Source organism: Crinia signifera, chromosome 1 (assembly GCF_055691185.1).
Source record: "Crinia signifera chromosome 1, ASM5569118v1, whole genome shotgun sequence".
Classification (NCBI taxonomy): domain Eukaryota; kingdom Metazoa; phylum Chordata; class Amphibia; order Anura; family Myobatrachidae; genus Crinia; species Crinia signifera.
Window position 1 is genome coordinate 382,653,310 of NC_139217.1, and position 13,556 is coordinate 382,666,865.

Here is a 13,556-nt window from a genome sequence, read left to right on the forward strand (position 1 = left end):
CAGTATAGTGTCCATTGTGAGTTGCTATGGAAGCTGTAGATCACGGCTGGGAAACCTTCGGCCCTCCAGCTGTTGTTGAACTACACATCCCAGCATCCCATGCAACAGTTTTAGTATGGCCAAAATAGCCAAGCTGTAGCAGGGCATGCTGGGATGTGCAGTTCAGCAACAGCTGGAGGGCCGAAGATTCCCCATGCCTGCTGTAGATAGTAATATGAGCAACTTGGTTTTGGGATTACCTAAGATTATCAACTGAAATTTTCAACATTGTCTACTTTGTCATCTAATGAGCTCGCGGTAATTAGTAGGAAAGTAAGTTCTACAGGTATATTGCAATGACAGGTCACAGTGAGCTACCACTCTTATGTCTACCTACAGATTCAATGATGAAATCAATACTCGGGGTTATGTTGATGCATCTGGGCATGCTCACTGCATTTCCCCACTCCTCTTTCAGAATGGACACATCAAGTTTGCTTTGTCATTTGATAATGGGCTGAACTTTTCCTCATCTGGAACATGGCTAGCAGGTGAGTCCCTATATATCTTCCTATGCGAGGTACGATTTGAAGGTTTGATGTATATGAACGTCATATATTCATACAAGGTACACTAAGCAAGCAGGCATACTGTATAGTCAGCTCTTCCACAGCTACGCTATGTGACCTCTTATCTGGCCCCTCCATATTCCCGACTTTCTGAGAATGAAAAAGTTAATAATTGCTGTGTTTCTGTAATGGCGTATACATGTACACAAGAGAGTTTCTTCTATTGTTCCTTTGAGGACCATTGATAAATAGTGTAATAAATACTGATAGTAGAATAATTAAGGCATGGTGCACCAAATTATGTAATCCAGAAATGCAATCCAGAAAAATGAATTGCACTCTTGAAACTTCCATGCAGATGCCTGCTCTCCTTATATAGGACAAACACCAATTTATGCCATGCTGCATTATATATTGTCCCCGAAATGTTCTTTATTTGTATCCAAAATACCACAGGGTAAGTGTTATGGTAATGTATGATACATGCATTATATTCAGTATAGGTTACTGTATGCAGTTGCTAATCATATACATATTTCACATATTTAGTACAATCTGCAATTTTTTTATGTGGATGTGATAAATATTTTTTGGCCACCCACGTAATGTGAAAATTGATATTTTCTGCTGAGCATACTGAAATGCTCTTGCCAGGGGATAGTTACCGATATAGCCTGCGCAAGCAAAGAGCTGGAAGCGGTGTAATAGCATAACAATATCAAACTGCTTCCATGTTTGTGACCAGTCAATGCACAAGTGGGGCCGCAGTGGTGTAAAAATGCCACAGCAGCCCAAGAACTGGCGGTGGGGATCCGACCCCTCGGGGGAGCAGGATCTCTGTAGATACCATACAGTCTAGCCATCTGCATGGAATCTGCTTAAATGTCTGTCTGTCAGGAGAGCACAGCGCTATCTGGTGGCACATTCCGGGAACGCTATTGCACTATGAACATGTAACTCCCTGGCAACGAGCATGTTATATACTGCGCTCCATGACCTATTCCAAGAGGGACAAAATGCTCTGTTTCTGGTCTTCCTTGCCAGTGGCATTTACAGAGATTAGGCTGCAGCGCACTCCAGTCAAATAAGGGAGCCCCACCAACTGCCACACCAAACATTGCTAAACAACACCGATTGGGACCCACTGGAAGTTAGTGTAGCTCCCCTTTTTGAATTTTGGATTGTGCTGCGGCCTAATCTCTGCAACTGGCACTGGCAAGGAAGACTAGGAGCAGAGCATTTTGTCTCTCCTGGAATGGGTAATGTTGGAAGGTATGCATGTAACCCCCCGGTAATGTGCAATAAACCCCTGACAAGGAGCATGTGAACACCTGGCAATGAGCAAGAAACCCTCAGGCAACAAGCAAAAAGGGGGGCACAATATCCCTAGTCACAACACAGCACAAGCGTGTCAGGATTTAAGGCCTAAGAAACACTTACAGATGGAGCGCCTCTCATTCAGCGCCAGCACTTGCCAGATCCCCTCCGCTGGCGGAGATGCGCTCTATCCGACTGGGACGTGCGTGCGTCTCACACACGGCTGGGAGAGGAAACCCTGCTTAGGGGCGAGGGAGGTGGCAGGGACTGGCGGACAGTGAAAGGGGGCAACTGGGAGGTGGCAGAGAGCTCTGTCAGAATGGGGCAAGTGAGTATCTTGTGATGAAAATGTCCCTAAGTATCTAATGAAAGAGGCAATAAGCAGTGAGTTCTGGTTAACAAACAAGTAACAGGATCTGTGCGCAGTCTACTAAGGATTACCTAAAATAAATAATGGCAATAGTTCAAATGATAAGATGGTGTACATTGCAAATGCCTGAATTACTATATATTGGCAAACAACAGTGCTATCTTGTCGGACACCTTGTTACACACATCATAGTTTCTGGTTATTATGTTTGGTTCCAGTTCATCACAGCAAAGCATCAGCGAATGAAAAAAGTGTTTTGATTGACTCCAGAAAATGGCAGTACTATGCAACCCAAGGGTACAATGGAACGCTCACCATGACCTGGGACCCAAGAATTCTCTCCGCTGATGATGTTCGTATAGAGGTCTGGGGCTATAATGAAACAGGTGAGAACAAAATATATATTAACTCTGATATTTATTTTGGCAGGTCTGTAGGATCAGCACATTGTGACTCTTTTATTGTTTCTTGGTTTTCACTGAGTAAACAGATTTCAGCAATGATGCATAGTTACTGTGCTTTCCCGTGCACTCATGTTATTCCTTTTGCAGGCACTTTCTGTTTGAGCATGTTACAGCAGAGAAGTCCATTAAAAAAGTCTAATTCAGATTTCAGATAACTTCAAAATATCAGTATGGTAAAAAGCTTTGAGGTTTTAATTAAATATTTTGTTATCTAATTCTTATAAAAAATCATTCAAGAAGAATGTTACATGTTTTTCCTCTTGAACTATCAACTTGATTGCTTGAAGTAATTAACACAAATACTTATAATTTAAAGAAATAAATAAAGAAAACTGGGTACTTGTTTCCTAGCATGGCGCCCATCGCATACCATACTTAGTGGTATGCGATGCATGCGATGCGACACGGTATTCCCATTACATTAACAGGAGTGCTTGTACAATGAAATATCGCATAGCATCACATGCCAGCAAACGGCATGCGATGCGATTTTTAATTGTATAAGCACCCTGATGGGTGCTTACAATGTTAAATGCACCCCCATTGTCAACGACACCCCCACTATCAACTCCAACCCGAAGCGTGGCGAGCGCAGCGAGGGGTAGCGGAACGCGTCCTCCGACCTTTTCATACCCCCACTATCCACGTCTGCGTGGAGTTGATTTTAGACAGTGTGGCAAGCGCAGCGAGCCACCGAGCCGGAAGCGTGGCGAGCGCACGCGGAATACAAACCCGAAGCGTGGCGAACGCACGCAGAATACATGTAAAGTAATCCGTGTCCCCAAGTGGGGCTTGCTACGCTCGCCACACTATCTAAAATCAACTCCACGCCGATGTGGATAGTGGGGGTATGAAAAGGTCGGAGGATGCGTACCGCCGCCACTCGTGGGCTCGCTGCGCTTGCCATGCTTTGGGTTGGCGTTGATAGTGGGGGTGGCATTGGCAATGGGGGTGCATTTAACATTGTAAGCACCCATTAGGGTGCTTGTACAATTAAAAATCGCATCAGCTCGCATCGCATGCCGCTATATTGCATGCGATGCGATCGCATAAGATGCAGTACGATCAAATTCGGGGGCGCCGTGCTATCAACAAGTACCGAAAACTGTCCTGCAAATAAAACCAGTGCCAATACCCAATTCAGTATTAACTGTGTTATCACCAGAGGAATGGTATCCAAATCCAGATGCTTAGGATGCCGGCAATTATCTAAGCCTCCCTCCTACCCCACATGTATCCTAATACTCCTCCCTTAGTGCCAACCATAACTATCCTCCTTTAGTGCCTAACCCCAATCCTCCCTTCTTAGTGCATAACCTTAACCTATCCACCTGCAGTCTAACCCAAATCTACTGTACCCCCATACAGCCTAACCCTCCCTCTAATGCGTAAACCTAGCCTTTCTCTCTTATTTCCCCCATGCCCCCCCAACCACCCCGCAGTATAAATCTCCCCAATCATGATTCCGAAACTGATATCGTGAGCAATGTTGGGACCTTGGCCGTGGTCTGATGACCAGTGTCGGGATTTTAGCATTGGCATTCCAGCTGCTGGCATCATGATTGCTGGTATGCTAACTTGATCCCTCACAGAGATTTGGTCCATCTGTTGCAAGGCTAGTGACTCTAGTTAAGTAGAGAGAAAGGAGATAGACTGAGCCCTCTCAGTGGTTACAGCTTTGTGCTATTACTCCTCAAGTTCCCAGAGATGTTATAGTCGAAGCAATGAAAGATTTTCAACCCAGGAAGGGGAAATTTGGCAACACTGGGGTTCATATATAATGAACCCAAAATCTTATTATCAAAAGAAGTCTGTTGAGTATTCTGCTGTGATTTGCCCCTTGAATTCATTGCTGTTGACCTACTGTATCATTCTGGAAGATTAGATAGGAACAACTAAAATAACCACTCCTCCATACGCCTAGTCAGTTTTTCTTACAGTAAAAAGTTATTTCTGTCCCTCTCTGGAGCTGGAAGTAAATGGTTGGGAGTGGGATAGAACATGTTAACAACAACAACAAAATTCAGGATGACCGTAAGCAGTTAAGTTTTAAGAGAGGAGGTGACCAGTGAGCACCATCCTCGGTCTGGGCCCCCTCCTCTCTGCCTGCTTTAGTGTAGCAATCTAGCACTCAGACTCTACTGCACATGTGCAGATCTCCGTAAAAATAGCATGGCCTACATTTTTCCGCAGTGCTGCTTATGCGGGTAAGTATTTAAATGAGTGCAGCGTGCGTGTTGACAGCCACCTGGGCCTCTGGAGCCCATGTGCACCGCACATACTGCACCCATTATAAATACGCTGATGACTGTAAGTGAGGCATCCTTGTTGAACTTAATGCAAAGGGCAGATGTTAATCTTCTAAGACGTAACATCCACACTTTCACTTGAGGTTCTAGAAAGTTGTTATTGGGGTGTGGGTGGTGGTGGGAGCAGTAAACTGAAGGTTTGCCTAGTTTGTCTGGGAAAAACCTTGCACTGGCCCCGAGAACATTAACATTACATTTTGCTCTCTAGAAATGTACTGTATTATTTGAAATAGAAGTAAAAAAACAAACAAAAAAAACCACATTTAACCCTTTGAGTAAATTTGTCAAAATAACTGAAAAATACAAACCTTTGTATTCATCATAATGACCTGTAATGTTACCCTATATAAAAAAATATAATCATTTTTTTCTTTTACACAATATTTTTTATTTGAATTTATATAACAAATGTGAGCGACACTGATATTTTTTAGTGGATATTTTGAGCATCTCACAGAGATGTTGGCACTCAAAAGGTTAAACACACATTGCCACCTCACTCCACCAAAAAAAAAAAAAAAAGTGTACCTGTTTTGTGAAAGATAAATCTAATTTTAATTTACTGAGCAATACTTATATGTATTTTTTTCAGGGGTGCCATACAGTGAGTCCTGGGAGGCGCATTGGACCTACCTTTACACTTTAAACACGTCTCTTCCCAACAATGGCAGCTACACCTTCACGCCAGTCCCTGCTCAATCACCATTTGATCAATGGGATGTAGGAATGTTAAGGATCATTCGAAGTAACCAGATGGAAGGAGAGAGGTAATGTAGTGTTCAAACATGTACATATAACTGCTGCAGAACAGAACAGATTTGATTTTATATTAAACATATGCCATAACTAAATATTTTAATATTAATTAATATAAAGTTTTGCCCTGTGGGCTTCTGGAAGAACAGGTCAGCCTCTACATTTCTATCCACTTCCTATTGGGCAGCGGGTTTGCTGTAGCACTGCACAGGTCAGTAAGATCCATGCAGTACTTCTGTGTGTAAATGGGCCTTATTCTAGTTCACTCTTTCTGACAAAATCCTTCTTCGATGGATAAAACCATGTGCACTGCAGGGGGGGCAGATGTTACTTGTGCAGAGAGAATTAGATTTGGGTGGGGTTTTACTTCAAAGTGAGATCTATATTGCAGTGTAAAAATAAAGCAGTCAGTATTTACCCTGCACAGAAACAAAATAACTCACCCAAATCTAATTCTCTCTGCACAAGTTACATCTGCTCCCCTGCAGTGCACATGGTTTTGTCCATCTAAGAAGGATTTTGTCAGAAAGAGTGAACTACAATTAGGCCCTAAATGTGTAGAAAGTGTTAAAAAAATAGGAAAACTAACCCCATGGGATCCCACATCCTACGCATAACCAGCCCTGGGCTTTTTGAGACAGTCAAGTTCACCATTGAAAAACACGATTTAAGAAATCTTGATTTTTAGTAAATTTTGGAGATGTTTCCAACAAATTTTCCTGTGTTCCTGTAATGTTCAGCATGACCAATCATGATTCTTAGTAAATGTACCCCTGAGTAACTAAGTAAATGGTGCTTTAAACGATCTGTAGATCAGGAATTGAGTGCCAAACTGTACACTTAGTTCATCAATTCTTTTATTGTTAAAACGAATATTGTAAATACATTATTATACATTATAAGCAGTGCAGTGGCGTAACTATGGGGCCGCAGCCCCCGCGGTGGCGGGGAGGCACCGGGGTCTTTGTTTCTCCGCCAGCTCCCCACTGCTTGTGGGTGCAGCGGGGAGCTGGAAGGGGGCTCCGTGCGGCGCGGGGGTACCCGTGGTCAGGGAGAGCCTGGAGGTCCCTGAGGCGCTGAGTCTGATGATGCCCGGGTCCCTGCAGTGAAGTGGAAACAACGCGCTACCGCCGTGCGGCGGCGCGGGAAGCGCTTCTGACTTTGAAAACACTGGGCGCATGCTGATTGGCTGAATCTCAGCCAACCAGTGTGCGGCCAGTGTTTTCAAAGTTAGAAGCGCTTCCCGCGCCACCGGGCGGCGGAGATAGCGCGTTATTTCCACTTCATTGCAGGGACCCGGGCATCGTCATAATCAGCGCCGCAGGGACCTCCAGGCTCTCCATGACCACAGGTACCCCCGCGCCACACGGACCCCCCTGGTAGCTCCCGGGGGGGGGGGTCTTTTCTTTTCTGCTGCTCAGTGTTAGTGAAGCCAGATGCAGTCCATGAGACAGCACTGACTTCACTGTGACTGGCAGTTACTTCCTATTGGAAGTCTGACATGCCAGTCACATTCAGCACGGCATTCCCATTGGGAAGTGTTCCCTCCCTTTGGACTGCCTCTTTTGGCTTCTATTGGCTGCAGCCGAAGCAGCCATTGGAACCTGGGTTATGCGCATGTGCAGTACCGTGTCATCTGCATTGCACAGGCGCCGGGACCATGGTGAAAATTGGGAGCAGCAGGTGAGCAGTAGTGGCAGGGGCTGTAGGTAGGAGCCGCCGCTGATTATAAGCCATTTAATGTAACAATTGAATGCTCTTCTTGATGTTATGACTAGTATTATTATTATTATTCTCTGTCACAGGAATGTGCATGCGATATGGAGCCCTGTTCATGCCTTAGCCTGGCACTTACCAGAGAGCTTCAGGAATGACCATGCTGCCTGGGCCACTAATAAATGTATGGAATGGAAAAGTGATGAGGACAACCACCTTCCTAATTTCTTGAGTGAGATAGTAGACTGTCCCTGTACCCTGGAACAGGCCAGAGCCGACACTGGAAGATACCATGTAAGTGTCTAATGGGGTATCACAAAGCGATTATTGCAACTTTTTTCATGAACAGGATACAAAGCTTTGAAGCGCTTTCCCAGTTGGTCAACTGTCATTAAGTACAGCTCCAGGGAAATACATAGTAACATAGTAGTTAATGTTGAAAAAAGACATCAAGTTCAAACGTTTAATAATTTGCTTGTTGTAGCTTTGGGCTAAATAAAGTTTATGGGTTGCACCCAGGGCCACCAAGAGGGGGGGGGGGGGGGAGTGGGTACATTTTACCAGGGCTCGGGCCTGTCAGGGGGGGCTGAGTCCGGGGACCGACATATACACTTTTTTTTTAAACAGGGTGCATGAGAGAATGTGAACACAATAAGACTAATTAAAAAATTAATCTTATAACCAATATACACTAAACATCGGCACTCACCTTTCCTAGTTTTGGGGTGCCCTATGGCTTCTGACCACATTGTTTAAACAGAAATTGTAGGGGCTCTGCACTGACTAAATTAACTGATATTAATAAATAGTGGAGATTTAGTTCATGAATTGATCAATGCATTTAAGCCTGCAGCCCCATTCACGGGACCCCACTTTTCTGCAGGTCCTAACACTATTGCTCAAAATGGCTACAATACACGTAACTATCACATTAATGTTTGATTCCAGGCATGCTATCTGGTCTAAAGCTCACAGCAGACTATGCTTTTAAAGGTGAGCATTCACCAACACGCCTGTCATTATAATATATATATATATATATATATATATATAGAAATATAGAGAGCGCTGAGTTATATTCCACCACCTGGTTGAGAAGTGCTTTTACACCGCATATAATCAAGTGTACAACTTCAGATTATACAACAATCATTTATTAAAAAGTTTATCCTTTTAAAATTTCATAGAAGCATTCGTTCATTTCTTTTGAGACGCCAAAACAACCCAACGCGTTTCGCCTTTTACAGAGGCTTCATCAGGGGTTTTTAAAGGTGTACACTGCAAGTATTAAAAAAATGCCAAACATAAATTGCACTGTTCATCATTATGCTTAACATAGGAGATAAATCCGATAGTGATGTAGATACATACCGAAACGAACAGTGCCAGTATAGATTCAATCACTGGTGGAAGTGATTTCTGAAGGTAATGAGGACAAGAGCATGTACAATAATGGTACCTACAGTGGTAAAAACAGGTCCAGTGGCAACAGCCCAGGAAATAGGTCTTTAAATAGTTTTTTCACAAAAAGACACAAAGATGGCGGAAAGCCTATCAGGAGGAAGATAGTGCATAATTATCACCCTTGGAGTAAAAACGGGTATTTATGAAATACAGAAGATAAGTGTTACATACCAAATGTAGAAAGAAACCTATCTCACCATTATCAAGTGCCAGTGCCTATAGAAAAAAAAATATTTTGAGTTTTAAATTTTATTTAAATTTTATACGGGTGGTATTTTAATTTAATTTATATAGGAATCACCCTTGATAAATTTGTGTTCCAGACTAAGTCCAATTCACTTTTAGTGAAGCTAATATACTTCACTTCACTTTTAGTGAAGCTTGATATATATAACCAATCAGATTTTTCGACTGCATTCTAGAAAGTGATTGACAGAATCTCTTTATGTGCTATTAGATGAGGGATCAATAAGAAATCAGCAAATCATAAGTAGTTAGATAGTGCTGGTGATACGCTTCTCACTGTAGTCAGCCTGCTAATTCACAGTACAGAAATGTGTATGTTATACAAGAGCACCAGACATATAGGAAATGTAGGATCTGTATTAAACCTTAGAGAAATTGGCCAAAACTACTAATCAGCTTCTCACTTCCATATGACTGTGCTAGATAAATGGCAGCTAGAAACTGATTAGTTGCTATTGGCAACTTCTCAACTTTATCTCTCTACAAGGCTTGATTGATACATCTCTCCTTAACAACATTATTGGAGGTTTAATAGGTCTTCGCTCACCATGCTCTGGGCCAGGTGCCTTGTTCTGATACTGCTGAGCTCAGCACACTTTCTTGTACCCAGTCGCAGTCCACTTGGAAGGTAAAGCATGAAAAAGTCATGTCCCCCAAAATTTAAAAAATTGTGAAAAAAACATGTTGACCTTTTGATTTTGACCTTTAGCCAATGTCGACCTAGTGCATGTCGAACTTTGGGGGTCTACTTATTGATTGTCTACATATGCATTGTCTGTGAGCCATATGGATACCCTGACAGCTTAGTATATAATGTGCAGGACCATCCTACCATCTTATAATAGAATAAGCAGTACCACTGTTCCAGCTTATAATAGAATTAGCAGTACCACTATTCCTTCTTATAATAGAATTAGCAGTACCACTGTTCCATCTTATAATAGAATTAGCAGTACCACTATTACAGCTTAGAATAGAATTTGCAGTACCACTATTCCAGCTTATAATAGAATTTGAAGTAGCGCTATTCCATCTTATAATAGAATTAGCAGTACCACTATTCCATCTTATAATAGAATTAGCAGTACCACTATTCCAGCTTATAATAGAATTTGAAGTAGCGCTATTCCATCTTATAATAGAATTAGCAGTACCACTATTCCATCTTATAATAGAATTAGCAGTACCACTATTCCATCTTATAATAGAATTAGCAGTACCACTATTCCATCTTATAATAGAATTAGCAGTACCACTATTCCATCTTATAATAGAATTAGCAGTACCACTATTACAGCTTAGAATAGAATTAGCAATACCACTATTACAGCTTAGAATAGAATTTGCAGTACCACTATTCCAGCTTATAATAGAATTTGAAGTACCGCTATTCCATCTTATAATATAATTAACAGTACCACTATTCCATCTTATAATATAATTAACAGTACCACTATTCCATCTTATAATAGAATTATCAGTACCACTGTTCGAGCTTATAATATAATCATCAGTACCAGCAGAATCAGCGCTTAACTAGCTTGCTATAGAATTAATATATTTTATTTATATGGCGCCACAACAGTTTTCTACAAAGTATGTAATCAGAAACAGTGCAAACAAAGCAAGAAGAAGAACAATACAAAAGACATACAGTACTTTGCAAATGATGCTATGATTGTGCGTTAGATGGAGAAATAATGGTATAGGTGTTTAAGGAAAACTATATGGAGATATACATCCCTGCTCGTAAGAGCTTACAATATAATAGGGAGGGGAAAACAGACTCATAAGGTAGAGACAGTGGTAAGTAAGTAGGGAGGGTTAATAACGATTTAAAATGACAGCTGGAAAGCGTATATAAAGATGTACTGTAGGCTTTTTGAATCTCCATTTGAATCTTGAGGCTCCATTTGAATCTTGGCTGATAGTCTGCATGAAAGAAGACGAAAATTACAGTAGTGGCAGGAGGGCAAAATAATGTACAGTAGGTGGGAGTGGAAAAAGATAATGGAAGTGGGCTGGTATAGAGGTAGATGAGATTACAAATGCTGTATCGATGACTAAAATCACAAAGGACCTCTCTCACGGTAAGAGCTGTCCTTTGCGTTGTTATGACTTACAGGTTTTAGGACCTTGAATCCTATATGTGCATTTGGGCAAAAAATGGTGTTTGGAGAATCTATCAGCGCTAATATGATAGAAATTCGCCTGTTCTGAATTAATGGGATATATCCCTTATCCCTATTGAATTTGACAGAAAAAGTGGTGATTATAATTCAGAAGTAGGCGCTTTCCTCACGGATTCTCTATATAAATATAGAAATTATAGAAAGGATGATATTATACTCTCCTTAAAGATGGCCTTCAGATCTTTTCCCCTCCTGATGTAGGCTCCCTCGGATCCTCCAACGTGAATATGAAAAGAAGGATACAAGGGAAACCAATGTGTGAATCTGTATCAATAATTAAACATCAATTTTCCATTCACTTTCTGGTCTCTGAATGCTCATAGACCATCTGTGTACCCAGACTCACTCGAGAGGATATGTAATACACTTATAAAGGTTTCTTTTTAAGGGTAAGAGGGCGTACCCGTACTCACGGTGTGCTGGATGGTTCAAAATATATCAAGGTATCTTTTCCAATGTTATATGGAAAAAAACTCTTTATTCGCAAATACAATAAAATCACTGAAATAAAAAATCCAGGATACAGGCAGTGTCAATTCTAGAGTCAACACTCAGATTTCCAAGGGTCCGGACCTGGAGACTGTGTGGACTTCTAGTCTTACACTTACCTGATTTCTCTGGAGGTTGAAACACTAGTTCAGGAACAACATGTTTCGAGACTTTGGGTCTCTTCCTCAGGCTCCTGACTAGTGTCCTATTCCTCTGCCATTTTTATACCTATCTAGAGGTGAACTTCCGGTTTCGGACTTCCGTGACCGGAAGTCACGCTTCGTGCCGTGTAAATCTATAAACATCCCATCCTAATGCTTAGAAACAGTCCCCCTTCTGCTGTATCGATAGGATAGAGTCCAATCTTGGTACTTATGTAATATCTGGGCTCCCGGTTTTCTTATGAAACCGTGTCCCTTCGCGGGGCTCGCTGCGCTCGCCACGCTTCGGGCACAGTGGCTCGCTGCGCTCGCCACACTATATAAAATCAACTCCATGCGTAGTTGGATAGTAGGGGTATGAAAAAATGGGGTGCATTTAACATGGGAGTCCAGATAATACATAAGTACCCCAATCCTTTATCTGTGAGAAGCGGTGGTGGTTTAGTTGTACCGCAAACCGGAGCTCCGTCTTTGCTTTTCTGTCACTTCCGGTTTCGATTGGACGCTGGATTACACGTGGAGGCTAGCGTTTTTCATTTTCCAGCACTTTAGAGGTGAACCGGAAGTTCACCTCTAGATAGGTATAAAAATGGCAGAGGAATAGGACACTAGTCAGGAGCCTGAGGAAGAGACCCAAAGTCTCGAAACATGTTGTTCCTGAACTAGTGTTTCAACCTCCAGAGAATCAGGTAAGTGTAAGACTAGAAGTCCACACAGGCTCCAGGTCCGGACCCTTGGAAACCTGAGTGTTGACTCTAGAATTGACACTGCCTGTATCCTGGATTTTTTATTTCAGTGATTTTATTGTATTTGCGAATAAAGAGTTTTTTCACATATAACATTGGAAAAGATACTTTGATATATTTTGAACCCTCCAGCACACCGTGAGTACGGGTACGCCCTCTTACCCTTAAAAAGAAACCTTTATAAGTGTATTACATATCCTCTCGAGTGAGTCTGGGTACGCAGATGGTCTATGAGCATTCAGAGACCAGAAAGTGAATGGAAAATTGTTGTTTAATTATTGATACAGATTCACACATTGGTTTCCCTTGTATCCTTCCTTTCATATTCACATTGGAGGATCCGAGGGAGCCTACATCAGGAGGGGAAAAGATCTGAATGCCATCTTTAAGGAGAGTATAATATCATCCTTTCTATAATTTCTATATTTATATAGAGAATCCGTGAGGAAAGCGCCTATTTCTGAATTATAATCACCACTTTTTCTATATGTGCATTTGTTAGTTGATGCACACAGTGGGGTGTTCTGCAACTATAGGTTTCTATAGCTCAATGGCATACAAGTCTCAGAATCTATTACATTCTGGGGTTTGTGCATATGCGGTAAGTGACCAATAATAGCATATTTCAGCTTGCTGCTTCCCTCCTGTTATTTTTAAATAAATTTAACATAGAGATTATATTGGAGTCCAAAAGAGCTGACAAAATCATTTTAGGTTAGGAGGAAGTGTATAGGAAAAAAAAGGTAGACCAAGAACAGATCCTTTGGTAACCATAACT

The 13,556-nt window shown here is 41.8% G+C and overlaps 1 protein-coding gene across 2 annotated transcripts in view; it reads left to right on the forward strand.

Moving 5' to 3' along the window:
* SUSD2 (sushi domain containing 2) overlaps positions 1-13,556 on the forward strand; it is a 179,265-nt gene that overhangs the window by 42,892 nt on the left and 122,817 nt on the right. For both annotated transcript variants that reach the window (XM_083151485.1, XM_083151486.1), the window contains exons 3-6: positions 379-530; positions 2,454-2,621; positions 5,601-5,775; positions 7,570-7,774. In XM_083151485.1, the coding sequence (XP_083007611.1) occupies positions 379-530; positions 2,454-2,621; positions 5,601-5,775; positions 7,570-7,774 (700 nt within the window). The remainder of the gene's footprint in view (positions 1-378; positions 531-2,453; positions 2,622-5,600; positions 5,776-7,569; positions 7,775-13,556) is intronic.